General features: G+C 33.6%; 1 protein-coding gene across 8 annotated transcripts in view; it reads right to left on the reverse strand.

Moving 5' to 3' along the window:
• The window catches only part of Braf (B-Raf proto-oncogene, serine/threonine kinase), a 177,076-nt gene that overhangs the window by 51,251 nt on the left and 111,314 nt on the right, over positions 1–14,511 (reverse strand). For 4 of the 8 annotated variants that reach the window (XR_013435453.1, XM_078040659.1, XM_078040660.1 and 1 more), the window contains 6 exons: positions 10,927–11,086; positions 6,845–6,880; positions 6,478–6,514; positions 5,080–5,199; positions 1,919–2,055; positions 533–650 (listed from right to left, as the gene is read on the reverse strand). Coding sequence is in view for 7 of the 8 variants with exons in the window: in XM_078040659.1 (XP_077896785.1) it covers positions 533–650; positions 1,919–2,055; positions 5,080–5,199; positions 6,478–6,514; positions 6,845–6,880; positions 10,927–11,086 (608 nt within the window). In the remaining variant the exon portion in view is untranslated. The remainder of the gene's footprint in view (positions 1–532; positions 651–1,918; positions 2,056–5,079; positions 5,200–6,477; positions 6,515–6,844; positions 6,881–10,926; positions 11,087–14,511) is intronic. The other 4 variants (XM_078040663.1, XM_078040662.1, XM_078040658.1 and 1 more) reach the window with 3 other exon arrangements.

Raw genomic sequence — 14,511 nt, forward strand, 5'->3', positions numbered from 1 at the left:
AAAAAAACAAAACAAAACAAAACAAAACAAAACAACAAAAAACAGAAACCAACCCAGATTTTGGGGAACAGCTAATCTGGAGAATTTTAATTTTAAAAAATTATTACTGCAGTCAGGCAAGGTGCCATATGCCTGTACTCCCAATTACTCTGAGGCAGGAGAGCTACAAGTTCAAGGCCAGTCTGGGTAACTTAATGAGACCCTCTCAAAAAAAATAAAATAAAAAAATAAAAAGGGCTGGGCATATAGCTCAGTGGGAGAACAACTGTCTAGTTTGGGCAAGGCCCTGGGTTTGATGCCTAGCAACACAAACACAAATAAATAAATAATTAGTAATATAATGAAAGGAGTCCTGATTGCTGTGAACCTAGGTTTTATTTCCCATAATTCTTGTTATAGTTTGGGAGAACTTCTGCATCTGATGAAAATGATGTAAATAGTGAGTATTCTTCGATTTTTAAAAATAAAAATGGTTACACATATACTATTACTGTGAGACTTGTGACTATGTCAACAATGTTAACATACATACCATGCCACTTTCCCTTGTAGACTGTTCCAAATGATCCAGATCCAATTCTTTGTCCCACTGTGATCTGTCCATCAGGAATCTCCCAATCATCACTTGAATCCCGTCTACCAAGTGTTTTCTTGATAAAAATAGTGCAAAAGTCAAGTTAGGCCAACCAAACAAAAAGGGGAAACCTTATGTTCCATGTGAAGTATATTAACCTAAGCCTGAGAGGAGCAAGATGAGGAAGATAATATCGCTTCTTTCACCAAAAGCTGAAGAAATAATAGTTAAAAGTATGACTAGGAGCTGGGGTTGTGGCTCCGTGGTAGAGCACTTGCCTACCATGTGTGAGGCACTGGTTTGATCCTCAGCACCACATAAAAATAAATAAAATAACTATCTACCAACAACTAAAAAAAAATTTTTTTTAAAATATGACTAAAAATACAAAACAAAATTAAGACAAGTCAGACTTTAATAGAAACAATTTATTTAAAAATGAAAATTATTTATTGAGCATGTGTGAGAAATGCCTATTATTAAAATATATATTTTTTTAATATTTATTTTTTTTTTAGTTTTCGGCGGACACAACATCTTTGTTTGTATGTGGTGCTGAGGATCGAACCTGGGCTGCAAGCACGCTACTGCTTGAGCCACATCCCCAGCCCTATTATTAAAATTAATAAGAAAAACCAGCTTTGTATTATTTGGAGGACTATAAGGGCAAGATAAATATTATGTATTTGTGATAAGTTTTGCCTCCAAATACCTAAAAATTTAACCTAATATGTTGTAGTAACAGGAGACAATTTTTCTAGTTACTTTTTTCTAGTCAGAATTAAATTTTCTCATAGATCTGAACTGGTCTCTCTCTAAAAAAAAAAAAAAAAATCTATCTATCTATCTATCTGTCTATCTATCTATATCTCCAATTACTTTGGTAGGGTTAAAGGATCATCTTCCCAACAAGTAGCAGAAAGTTAATTTTGCAAATAGGGAAAAATGTCACTTGGTAAATTTTTGAATTGTAGTTCAGCCTTTAGAATATGTATGCTTAATCATGCTTTCTAAAACTTTATTTACTCTTTTTTCCTTATTAAAACTTGCTATCTTTGTCTCAGCTTCCTGAGTAGCTGGGATTACAGGTGTGTACCACTATGCCTGGCTCTTTTTTCTTATTAGAAACAGAATGCTACTGTTACTCTTCCAAAACTGCCTTTTACCTTAGAGATGAAAATGAAAATTGGTGTTGTGGGAATATGCTTAAGCAAAAATCAACTGTTAAATTTGATAGGGGAATTTTTTATCATATACAGATATAACATATCTAAAAGTGACATTTATGTGGCTCTGATTTCAAAAAAGAAAGGACTCCAGTGAAAAAAAGATAAATATTCTTACCATCCTATTCCTGTCTTCTGAGGAGGAAGATGACTTCCTTTCCCGCTGAGGTCCTGGAGATTTCTGTAAGGCTTTCACATTAGTGAGTGAGCCTGGTAATGAGGCAGGTGGGGTTGCAGACAAACCTGTGGTTGATCCTAAATTAGGGAAAATGTATCCATTAAGGAGGAGCAAGGGAGCGAGTTCCTTTATCAGGGGGTGCACAAAGTGCAAGGGGGGACTTAGATTTGGACTTAAACTTGCTATTAAAATGTAGTATATGTTCAAATACTGACCTTTTGAAAAAACAAGTCAAAAGAGGTCTATTGGTGATTAGTACTAATTTTTTTTTAGTTTTCTGGCCAACTTAATTACAGTTTTAAAACATCTAATGATAGATATATTATTGGTTTAACTTTTCCTAGTCCAAAGTCTAATTTAAAAAAATTTGTCTTTGAAGAAAAATTTAAAAAGTAAAGTCAATTAAAAAGCCTATATAACACATTTTTAAATAGAAACTTTTAATTGTATTACCTCAATAGCCAATCAATATTAAAAAATATGGAAACCCCCAAATGGAAATATTTTCTAATGTTACCTTAATATTGAAAATATAGGGCTTGTTCATATTAGCCACTAATATTTAAATATAACCCCAAACTATAAGCTTTACTACTTAAGAAATATTCACCAGTGTCAGTAGTTCCTGGAGGTTTTTTTTTTTTTTTTTTTTTGGACTAATATAGATTATTTGTTACCTTTATAACAAAATGACTGTAAGCAAAGCCAAGTAGGTTTCCTTAAAATTTTCTGAAAATCTCTGCATTTATAAGTGCGTATAAAGTAAATGTTATGGTCTTTTAGGCAAGTTACTACAAATGCCAATATTTTGTAGGCCAAGTAAGCCCAAGGAGTACTCTTTGGAAGTGGACTCAGTTGGTAAGATTAGAACCTTTCTGATGGGCACATTTCCAAATACTGACTCAGTGGTTAACATCCTAAGTCTATATATAGTGCATCTGGTTCAGAGGGGCTCAGGACAGTGAGTCAGGCTTGAATACAGCTGAATAGGACTAAGATTTCTAGGCAATATTTCCATATATATATATATATATATATATATATATATATATATATATATATATATATATATATATAATCTTCAGGAATATATACATATATATATATATATTTTTTTTAAAGATTACAACTCATATGGTAGAGATGAGACCACAGTCTTTCAAAGAACAAGGATGTCAAAAAAAAACCCCAAAAAACATTTCAATGTTAAATATGGGCTGGGTACAGGGGTGCACCCTGGTAATACCAGGGACTCAGGAGGCCAAGGCAGAAAGATTGCAAGTTTGAGGCCAGCCTTGGTAACTTAGTGAAACCCTGTCTCAAAATAAAAACGAAAAAGGACTAGGGATATAGCTCAATGGTAAAGCACCCTAGGATTCAATTTCCAGTACCAAAAAAGAGAAATATCTTAATCTTTCTAAGTGATTATCCCACATTGCTCCTTCCTTTCTTTAAAAAAAAAAAAATTCAATCTGGGTAGAAATTTTACCATTATTACATCATACTATAATAGCATGTGAAATTTCCATGCTCTCACAGGCAGTTTTCTAAAATAAAATGGTGTCTAACTTGTCTTTTAATTAGAGAACAATCCATTTTCTGCCTGCCATTGATATTTTCAACACTATATAGTCTTAATCGCTTACCCAGGTGACACAGTTCTGGTCTACTTAGTAACATTTTATTCCTTAGTTTAATCATATTATTCAGTACTGGATGAACTTCCATCCGATTTCATGGATTTTTCTGAGAAACAGCTGGGCTGAGAGAGCAAAACTGAAAACACCATTGCTACTTGGTGGAATGTGATGGACATTATCTAAAGTACATGTATGAAGACATGAATTGGTGTGAATATACTTTGTATACAACCAGAGATATGAAAAAATTGTGCTCTATATGTGTAATAAGAATTGAAATGCATTCTGTTGTCATATATAAATAAAAAAATTAATAAAAAAAAGTAACAGGGGGCTGGGGATGTAGCTCAGTGGTAGATCATTTGCCTACCATGTGTGAGGCACTGGGTTCGATCCTCTGCACCACATAAAAATAAATAAAATAAAGATATTGTGTCCATTTACAACTATTTTTTGAAAAAGTATCGATCAAGAGCCAGTAAATATGATTCCTTTTTTGTTTTTTTTGCAGTACTAGGGTTGAACATAGTAGGGATGCTCTACCACTGACCTAGCCAGGGCCCTTTTCATTTTTTTTATTTTGATAGGCAGGGTTTCCCTAACTTGCTGAGGCTCTCTTGCCTCAGCTCCTTAAATTGCTGGGATCACAGGTATACACCACTGCACCCAGATAATTCTTTAAAAAAAATATTTGTAGCCAGACATCTGTACCAACTTTGACTTCAAATTTTAAAAAGTCAGTTTAAGAACTAAAATATGGCAAAATAAAAGGCAGAGTAAAATTATACTGCTAACTTTTTCTTCCTATTAAGGTATAATTAGAGTATAACTACTCTGAGTTTCTGAAGTACTCTGAAATATCCAAAATATATGATAAATCTTTCTGTTTTAAAAACAATTTCCTATTTTTTCATAAAATATACACATCCCATATTGGGGCAAAGAACGAAAGAAAACAAAACCCAAAACGCATTGCTGATATTACAAAATTTAAAAAAAAGCCAAAAGCCTAACAAAAATATTTTTAATAGGGGTTTCCATTTATATTTTAATTTTCTTAAAAACCACAAAAATTGTTAACAAATAGTTAATCAAAGTTATCACCTACATTAAAATTTAAGGAATCCACATTGAAGATCCCTCCCATCTTATTTGTTCCCACCCACTGAGTTTAAGTTATCAAGACCAAGATGTAATAGTATAACAAATAACAAGATGGAAAATCTCAGCTCAGATTTTTTTTCTCTCTTAAAAATTTATGACAAGACTGCATACAGAAAACTTGTAGTAGTGAATATATGTGAGAAGCACATTCAGAGCATTCCAGCCAGGCCAAGCAGAAATTCAGTACTGAAAACTCTCACACTTACAAACACACGCTGTGAGGGTGAGGCACAAACAGCATCTGTAGTTTATATTTAGTTTGCTTTGGGTGAAAACAAGAAAGAAGAGCCCAACTACCTCTGAACACTGGGCCAGGCTCAAAATCAAACACTATTTCACTGGGGACAGAATGTAGGAGGGGACTGGGAGTCCGGGATTGGTATTTCCGAAGACAGCGCATCAGCTGGTTCAAGGGGGCTGTTAGAAGAGAAAGAGAGGGGCAGGCAAACACAGGAAGACAGACACACAGAAGAAATGAAAGAAGTCATGGGGAATAAATAAGATGAATTGAAGCCCGCTTCACAAAATAATTCTGGACTTTTTTCTTTAACCTGCTTATTTTTATAAAATCCCAATCATTTTTTAAAAAGTGACTCATAAAAAGGACAAGAAATGCCACTTGATTTTAGATTCTAAGCAGGCAGTGTTTATGACAAAGTTAACTCTGTGATGCTAACATGATGGCAACATTTAAATGCTTGATGTATTGGGCAAAATTATCAAAAGCCACAGCTATTAAGACATATGAAAGTCAAACTGGCAGCAACATTAAATTGGCAGGTTCATGGAATAACAAACAGAAGAAAAACCCTTTGTATAACTATGTGCTCTAGTCAATACCAAGTCCAGAGTACATAATGCAGGCTTATTATTTTGGTAGCTTCATAGGTGTACAGAAATATAACAAAAGATGGTATATACAATGTTTACTTAGAAAATATCTCTGAGTCTGGGCTTAGATATTTTGAAGATACAGAAGGTCACAATGAAGAGACCAGCTCTGTCGGTGATACTGCAGGTCTTCCTTATTAGAGAAGTACAGAGGACCTCCTGCAAGAAAACTTCAAGGCAGTCTTAAATACCATCTCTGAGAAAACATTAAATGGGATAAATTCTTACAAAAAGTTTTTTCTTAAGCGATGTTTCTTAAGTTAAAAATTCTGAAAGATACAGCAATTTCTTGTTTGCTTGCTTTATTTACTAGACTAATCCAAGGGTGAGCTTTTCCATTCTGGGCTAGCTATTCAATAAAAGGTACATTTCAAACACTTCCAGAAAGTTGAAGGGAAGTGTCTGACAAACTAAGGAGCTCTGGCAGGCAATCCAAGTCATGATTTAGCAAAATCAAGTTTTAAGTATGAGTGGAGGACCCCAAAGGAAATTTATCAATTTCTGTTTAAGAGAGGTAGAAGTTAACGAAGTGGTTAAAATAATTAAGGATCTCTTCTTGATGCAATATTTAAGTTACAGATGGTACATTTAAGACTACCTTTTGTGTTTTCTCATTTCCTATTCATGTCAAGAATTAGTTAAAATTAGCAATAAATGATAAATACTACAAAAATTTGGGTTTTCGCTACTTATTTTTCTCTGTGTCTGTGTTTCATGAAAGAAGCAAGTATAAAGGAGATAAGCAGCAAAGCAATTGCATTTTTTCCTGAGCATTTTTTTTTTTAAACTGAACTCACTACTTACCTCCATCACCACGAAATCCTTGGTCTCTAATCAAGTCCTACAAATAAATAGTAAAGTATATTTATTCAAAGCATATGGTAAGAAAATAATAGCAACACTGAATTTTCACTCTACATTAATAGAAAGGTTAATTCAAAATAACACCTGTCTTACAATTACTTCACAAAACAAAGAATATGAAATTAGCTAGTGGACATGATAAAAATCTAAATTTTGAAGTACTTGTCAACCTAACCCTATAAATGAAAGGATTTTTAGTCCTGATCAAATGCTGAAATCCATTTCAGGCCATTCAAAACCAATGGCTTCATCAATCCTTAAAGAAAATTCTACTGGCACATATTAAGAGCCATAAAAATGTTCATACCCTTTGATCCTGTAATTCCACTTCTGGGAATTTTTCCTAAGGAAATAATTCAGAAGAAAAAATGATATGCACAAAGATGTTTAGTGCAGCATTATCCATCATACTAAAAAGTCAGAAATAATTATTTCCCAATGATAGGCATTTTGACAAATTATGGTTAAGTAAGTTATGGAGTATCAATTTAATGAAGTAGTATGCAACCATGAAAACAATAATGAAGATTAAATCATGAAACATATTCACAATAAGATGAAAAATACAAAGTTAAAAGTACACTGAATACCATCATAAAATATGGATGCACAAGGACATACTACAAAAGAGGGAAAAAGATCGAAATAGCTCAAATAAGAATTTTATTAAATTTGTCATTGTTATTAAAATACAGTTACAACAGTGTTAGTAGTAGGGAAGTCACTCTGTTGTACAATTTGGACCTTGATAGGCAGAACTTGGATTAGTTTGCTTACTCAGTTTAATTTAAATTGAGGGATTGAATGGCCCCAAATGTATCTAAATAGGCCTTTGCCAACAGGCAGCTTTTTGTTTGCTAGCTAAAACAAAGAATATTATTTATAGGTATATTTCTGTCATGTTCAGTGTATCACATAAAGTCTTCAACATTTTCTACAGAATAATGAATAAATATGCATATAAAACTTCAAACAAGGTGCTAGGTATTAGGGGTGTCGCTACCAATAAATACAAAATTCTGGTAGTCTCATTAACTTTCTGTGGTTTTGAAAGTTTATACTCATTGTAAGAGAAATGTACACTATGAAAATTAAATGATATAATTACAACAACTTAAAATATTATAGAGGAGATATCAGTTTGTTGCTAAGTTACTGTCAACCAAGTGCTTTTGGCAATAAGATTTTTAGTCCTACATAAAGGATTTTATCATTGGGGAAGCATTTGAAAAAATGTCTGAGGGAGGGTTGGAAAAACAGGAGTATAGTTAAGGGCCTTCTAGACACAAGGACACATAAGAGAAAGGCCATATCCCTTTCTTTTCGCTGCATCTACCCCAAAACTTACAACAACTATGAACTGACCAAATTTGGCTTTCTCCACTCTTACAACCTACAGCTAGTACCAACATAAACTTGCATTTTTCAGTCTCAAATGTGTTCTTAAAACTCCTCGACAATCTTTTTACTTGTTCCAGGTTAAACAGGACGTTCTAGTTTCTAAATCTGATTATTTCAAACTTTCTCCCACTCTCTTGTAGTTTCTTCTCTTACATTTCTTTCCTTCAGCATGATAAACAAAAACCGTCAGAAGAACTTTTGGTCCTGCCTTTACATCCATAAATATTTGTATAATAACATAAGCTATAATTTCTGAATTCTTATGTACTGGGCATAAAAAGAAGTGTCTAGGTAGGCACTATTAGTTGGACAATGAAGTCATACAGTTTGTAGAGAGCTATATCCATCCATCTTTACTTCCTCATAGCTTGTGCAGGACATCATTATCTATTCCTCCTTTTCTTTTAATTCCCTCCTTTACTACTATACAGTATAATGGGTAAGCATAAGAAAGGAAGGCCAGGTTCAAATATACTTATCAGCTGTGTGTTGTGGTCTTAGTGTACTCTTTAATCTCTGTAAATTTATCATCCTCTCTCACTCTTACTTTATTCTAATTTTCTTAACAGTGAACTAAAGATAATAATAGTACTTAACCCATGAATTTATATGAGGCTAGAACAAGAAAATTTATTTATAGCACTATCACAGCATCTGGTACACAGTAAGCATTCATAAGTAGTAGCCATTTTACAGATTCTTAGGAATCTTATGTTGAATTCACTAATTTATAGTCTCCTTTCCTTCAACTCACTATCTTGACACCATTGCTACTACTTCAGTTTCAGCTTTTACTGGCTCTTGTTCAGAATACTGCAAAAGCCACATTATTGACAATCTTGCCTTTAGATGCAATACCTATTCATCTATCCTCCATGTGACCACTTTTTCGAAAGTCTAGAGCTGATATCTCATACTCCTAATTCCCTACCTGGTATACTTAATAAATTCCTACTCAATCATCTTTTACAATCTGGCTTCAATGTTATCCTTTCTCTGCTAAATATTCCTACATCCAATGAGGTAGAGTTTATTATTCTCTAAACTCTCATTAGATATTTTGTGATTATTTATTTGTATCTCTGATTCATCCACTAAAACTGTGACTTCTTTAAAGGCAAAGACCATGTCCCAATTCATCCTTAATTACTAATTGCCTAGCTCAGAGTCAAAAGTACATCTTTTTAGTGGGATAATAGGTGACTGAACATGAATGAAATTCTTACTTTATCTTGTAATCAATGGTAAATCACTGAAAAATTTTTTTCAATATTTTTCGTTGTTGATGGGCCTTTATTTTTTTATATGTGGTGCTCAGAATCAAACATAGTGCGCCACACAAGCTAGGCAAGCGCTCTTCCACTGAGCTACAACTCCATCCCCTGAAAGTTTTAGAATAAAGTAAGAGAGGATGATAAATATGTTATGAAAATTATCCTGAACATAGTATAGATAAATCAATGGAAGGAAATCCATTTAGGAGATAAATGTAGTAAGTACTTCAAGCGGGAAATATAAATTTAAATGGTGGTGGCAATAAGTGAGAACCAGTTTGAGACACACATGAAAAGGAAAAGCTGATTATGAGAAAGAGGAAAAAGCAAGATACAGAGTGACACTTTGAAAGTTCAATTATGAGAGATAAGGAGACTAGTAATCACAAGCAGAGAATAAGAGAAACAATTTAAAAGACGTTAGTTTTAAAAGTAAAGATAACAAAAGACTGAGGCAGGATTGTCAAGTTGGAGGCCAGCCTCAGTAACTTAGTGAGGCCCTAAACAACTTAGCGAGACCATTTCTCAAACAAAACAAAACAAAGGTTTGGGGATGTGACTCAGTGGTTAAACATCACTAGGTTCAATATCTTGCACCCCCCAAGCCCCCTCAAAAGTAGTAAAGATGAAGATTAAAATTTTGGATACAATCAGAACAAACCGAGATTAGAAATATAGTTTGATTTCTTATTTCACAATCTCCTTATTCCCATATTTTCCTCCCCTATTTACTAGTTAAGGAAAAATGGCACAAGAGGAAAGCCACTTACTTGAACCACCAATGGAGAAAAGGTTTTATAGTAAAATATGGGAAGAAAGTCTGATTTTTGGATGAAATTAAAAATTATGATAAAGTTTTATTTATTTATTTTTGGTACTGGGTTTTAAACCCAGCAGCACTTATAACCACTGAGCCACATCCCCAGTCCTTTTCATTTTGAGATAGGTTCTCACTAAGTTGCTTAGGGCCTCACTAAATTGCTGAGGCTGGCCCTTTACTTGGAATCCTCTTGCCTCAGCCTCTTGAGCTGCTGGGATTACAGCCATTATACCCAGCTTGTAATAAAGTTTTTGTTTTTAACATTTAATAAAATTTAACTTATAGTTTCAACTATAACTAATTCTTTTTTTAATATTTATTTTTTTAGTTGTAGTTGGACACAATACATTTATTTTTGTGTATTTATTTTTATGTGGTGCTGAGGATCGAACCCAGTCTTGCACTTGCTAGGTGAGTGCTCTACCGCTGAGCCACAACCTCAGCCCTAGACTAATTCTTAAACATACAAAGAATCAAGTTTTGTGGTTAGAATGCCAAGCTTATGGCAGTACCATTTGAAACTGTTAATTTCATATATAACTTTTACAGCATAATCATAATCAATTTTATAAGAATTTTAGAGAAGTTCATGCATTCCCAAGGATCTCTACCAATCCTTTTGATATTTACACTATTTTCATTTGAAGATAAAACTTTTACAGGGATAGTGTCATTAAGGAAAATGTCAGAGTAACTCTAGTTTGGCACCAGTGAAGTATTTAATATCATCAGAGAAGATGACAGGCTTTTCTGAACTGTGATTTATATAAAGCCCAGTATTTAAAATAAATGATAAATGAAAGATGGCACTTGTTTCTGATCTACCTTATAATTATAACAGGAAAATAAAGAAGTAGATCTGAAATTTCAGTTCTAGCAATGCTATATACTTACATCAATATTGACAGGTTCTATTGTGTTTATATGCACATTGGGAGCAGATGAGGATCGGTCTCGTTGCCCAAATTGATTTCGATGATCTTCATCTGCTGGTCGGAAGGGCTGTGGAATTGGAATGGATTTTGAAGGAGACGGACTGGTGAGAATTTGGGGCCTGGAAAAATCAAGTCATTGAAAGATAAGATAAAGAGCAACTGTACAGAGACAACAATATTAAATAATGAAAGATATAAAGATTTTCTGTTTATCAGAAAAATCTTTAAAATAAAGCACTGACATTCCAGCTGAAATAGCTTTATAAGAAACATTAAAGAGAACTAACAGACCTACAACTAGAACTGCCAAAGTTGCTATGTTCAAGCAGAACCTTCAGGAAATAAACAAGAACACTTGATTCTTACCCAGAAAACTTAAAGGAAATCTACAAACGGTTAGAAATTACCAATGATTAATCAGCTGAAGAAGAGGGTCTTCTTTTTAAAATTATAGAAAAATGTTCTAGTTAAGAGATTGAATAAAATCTATTTTTTCTAACTTTACATTTCTTGAGAGCTGAAATTACTTAAATGAAAAAATTTATGAACAATATTAGGAAGTTATAAATATTTTGGGAATGTAATCTGTACACTTCAGGACCTGAAAAATGTACCTGCTGCCAAACACCTAAGTTGTATGAGAATTCTAAACAATATCAAAAGATCATTTCCAAATTAAGAAGATGATCTTCACAGTGCTAGGACTTTTCTCATTTTGAAATTTTTATCATTCCCAATGATTGATATCAAAGACACAAGAGAATCATAAAGATTAAAGCATTTATTTTTTAAAAACTGGTTTTTAATCAAACCACCAAAATAGGTTACAGGGTGACCTACTTTGATACTGTAGATAAATAAGGAAGTATGATTTTTCACTGGCCCTAAAACAAACTTGACACAAAACCCCTAAAGTTCTGAGGATAGACCATAGCACCTGTAAGAAGCCTATGTTCCTCAGAAAAGATATCTACAGTAGGAGCAGGGAGGATCACTTGGTAGAAGATGCGGCTGTCTCACTGAACTCCACCATCAGGACCAATGAAGTGCTAATAAGCTCTTTACCTATATTTGTTATCATTCCACCCATCTTATGAAAGCTCTCTAAATGATCAGCATTATTTAGAAGTTATTAGGCCATAAAGGCAATGATGAGGGAATAAAGCATTTTGTGACAAGAGAGGGTTTGGAGAGGAATGGTAAGAAAATATAGAAGGAAAAGAAATGTATAAAGGTTTAAAAAGGAAAGAAAGTTCAGTAGTGACAAAATCCTCCAAATAAAATGTCAACAGAATCTGAACCATGCCAGTTTACATCCTTACTTCTCTTTTATATTTTATTTTTTTCATTTTGCTTTTTTTATTAGTTGCTCATGACAATACAATGATCTTGACATATCATACATTTGAATCAAATGGGGTATAAATTCTAATTTTTACATCCTTACTTCTCTGAGCACATAAAAAAGCACAATTATTAAGGACAGGAGAAAATTTTTGACTTTGCATGCTCATTTTAATTACATGAATTCATATATAACTGATATATAAATAATAAGACATTAGGTACTAAAAATTATTATCAGCCTAATTATAGGCAAGACTTATGGAACTAAATTTTGGGAAAATTAGCATGTTTCACTTGGGTCCTTTTTATGCTTTCTGGTTATTGAGAAACATTTGGTTTCTGACAGAGCCATCCCATTTCTTGCCTTAGGCTACAAATATTTGCCCTTTGCTAAGGAATTGTGAGAGAAGTAAAACAATGAAAAAATTACATTAGTTAAAACAAAACAAAACAAAACAAAACAATGAACATAACAAAAAACCTGGAAAGTGAACTGACAGCTAACTGCTACTTATAGACTGATGATTTAAAGTTTTAGGGCAAGCACATACTTTATTAAAAAAAATTTTTAAATTATACATAGACACAATATCTTTGTTTTTTGACTTTTAAGTGGTGCTGAGTTTTGAACCCAGTGCTTCACATGTGGGAGGCAAGGGCTCTGCCACTGAACCGTAACCCCAGCCCAGGCACATACTTTAAATCAGGTCTTAAAACTGGAAAAAGCCCAAATTAACTAGAACTGTATAGGTTAGTCTAATCAATGCTATAATTGATCTGGTATGGGCAGAAGTGGCAGTAAATATTTCTTGAAACTTAATTAGGACAATGACAGAAACATATTGGATGACAAATCAGAGATATGTACGCAAAGAATATGATCCAGAGGCAAGAAAAAAAATCCTGTACAAGTGGAAGAAATGATTTACAGTAGAGGGGGTAGAGAGAGAAAAGGGGAGGGGAGGGGAGGGGAGGGGAGGGGGGATAGTAGAGAATAGGATAGACAGCAGAATACATCAGTCACTAGAACGGCAATATGTAAATCAATGGAAGGGTAACTGATGTGATACAGCAATCTGTATACGGGGTAAAATTGGGAGTTCATAACCCACTTGAATCAAACTGTGAAATATGATATATTAAGAACTATGTAATGTTTTGAACGACTAACAATAAAAAAAAAAGAAAAAAAAATCCTGAATTTAATTTGGCAAGTTTCATTATCATATCTAAAGAAAAGAATGTATATATTAGAAAATGAGAATATCCAGGTGTGGTGGTGCATGCCTGTTAATGACTTGGGAGGCTGAGGGAAGAGGACTGAATATTTGAAGCCAGCCTCAGCAACTTAATGGGACCCTCAACAACTTAGGAGACTCTGTCTAAAAATAAAAAATAAAAATAAAATAAAATAAAACTGGGGATGTAGCTCAGTGGTAAAGTGTCCCGGGGTTCAATCCCCAGTACCAAACAGATAGAAAAAGAGAATGACTGCCAATTATATAAAATCAAAGACATTAGTATCACCTGGAAGGGAAGGTGTGTTTTGATCCACAGTTACCTAGTCTTGAGGACAGGTATACATTGTAATTTTGGACAATACCTCAAGTTATCATATCCTGGTGTATTAAATATCTTATTTTGCCTCTGGATCATATTCTTTGCATATATATCTCTGACTTGTCATCCGGTATGTTTCTGTCATTGTCCTAACTCAGTAAGTTTCAAGAATGATTTGCCACTTCTACCCATACCGGATCAATTATAGCATTGATTAGACTAACCTATACAGTTCTAGGTAATTTGGGCTTTTTCCAGTTTTAAGACCTGATTTAAAGTATGTGCTTGGGCTGGGGTTATGGCTCAGTGGCACAGCCCTTGCCTTCCACATGTGGGGCACTGGGTTCGATCCTCAGCACCACATAAAAATCAATGAACAAAATAAAGACATTGTGTCCATGTATAATTTTTTTAAAAAAAATTAAAAAGTATGTGCTTGCCCTGAAACTTCAAATCAAATCAGTCTATAAGTAGTATTAAAATTAGTACTCTGTACTAATTCCATGCTTGACAAAACCATCATAATTTGGTTTCCTATAAATATCTTCTGAAAGAATGCCAGCCCATCCAATACAAGAAGCCTGATTTATATAACAGGCACATTTCTTACAGAAAGAATTACTGGATATTCTGATGC

This window comes from Ictidomys tridecemlineatus, chromosome 2 (assembly GCF_052094955.1).
Source record: "Ictidomys tridecemlineatus isolate mIctTri1 chromosome 2, mIctTri1.hap1, whole genome shotgun sequence".
Lineage (NCBI taxonomy): Eukaryota > Metazoa > Chordata > Mammalia > Rodentia > Sciuridae > Ictidomys > Ictidomys tridecemlineatus.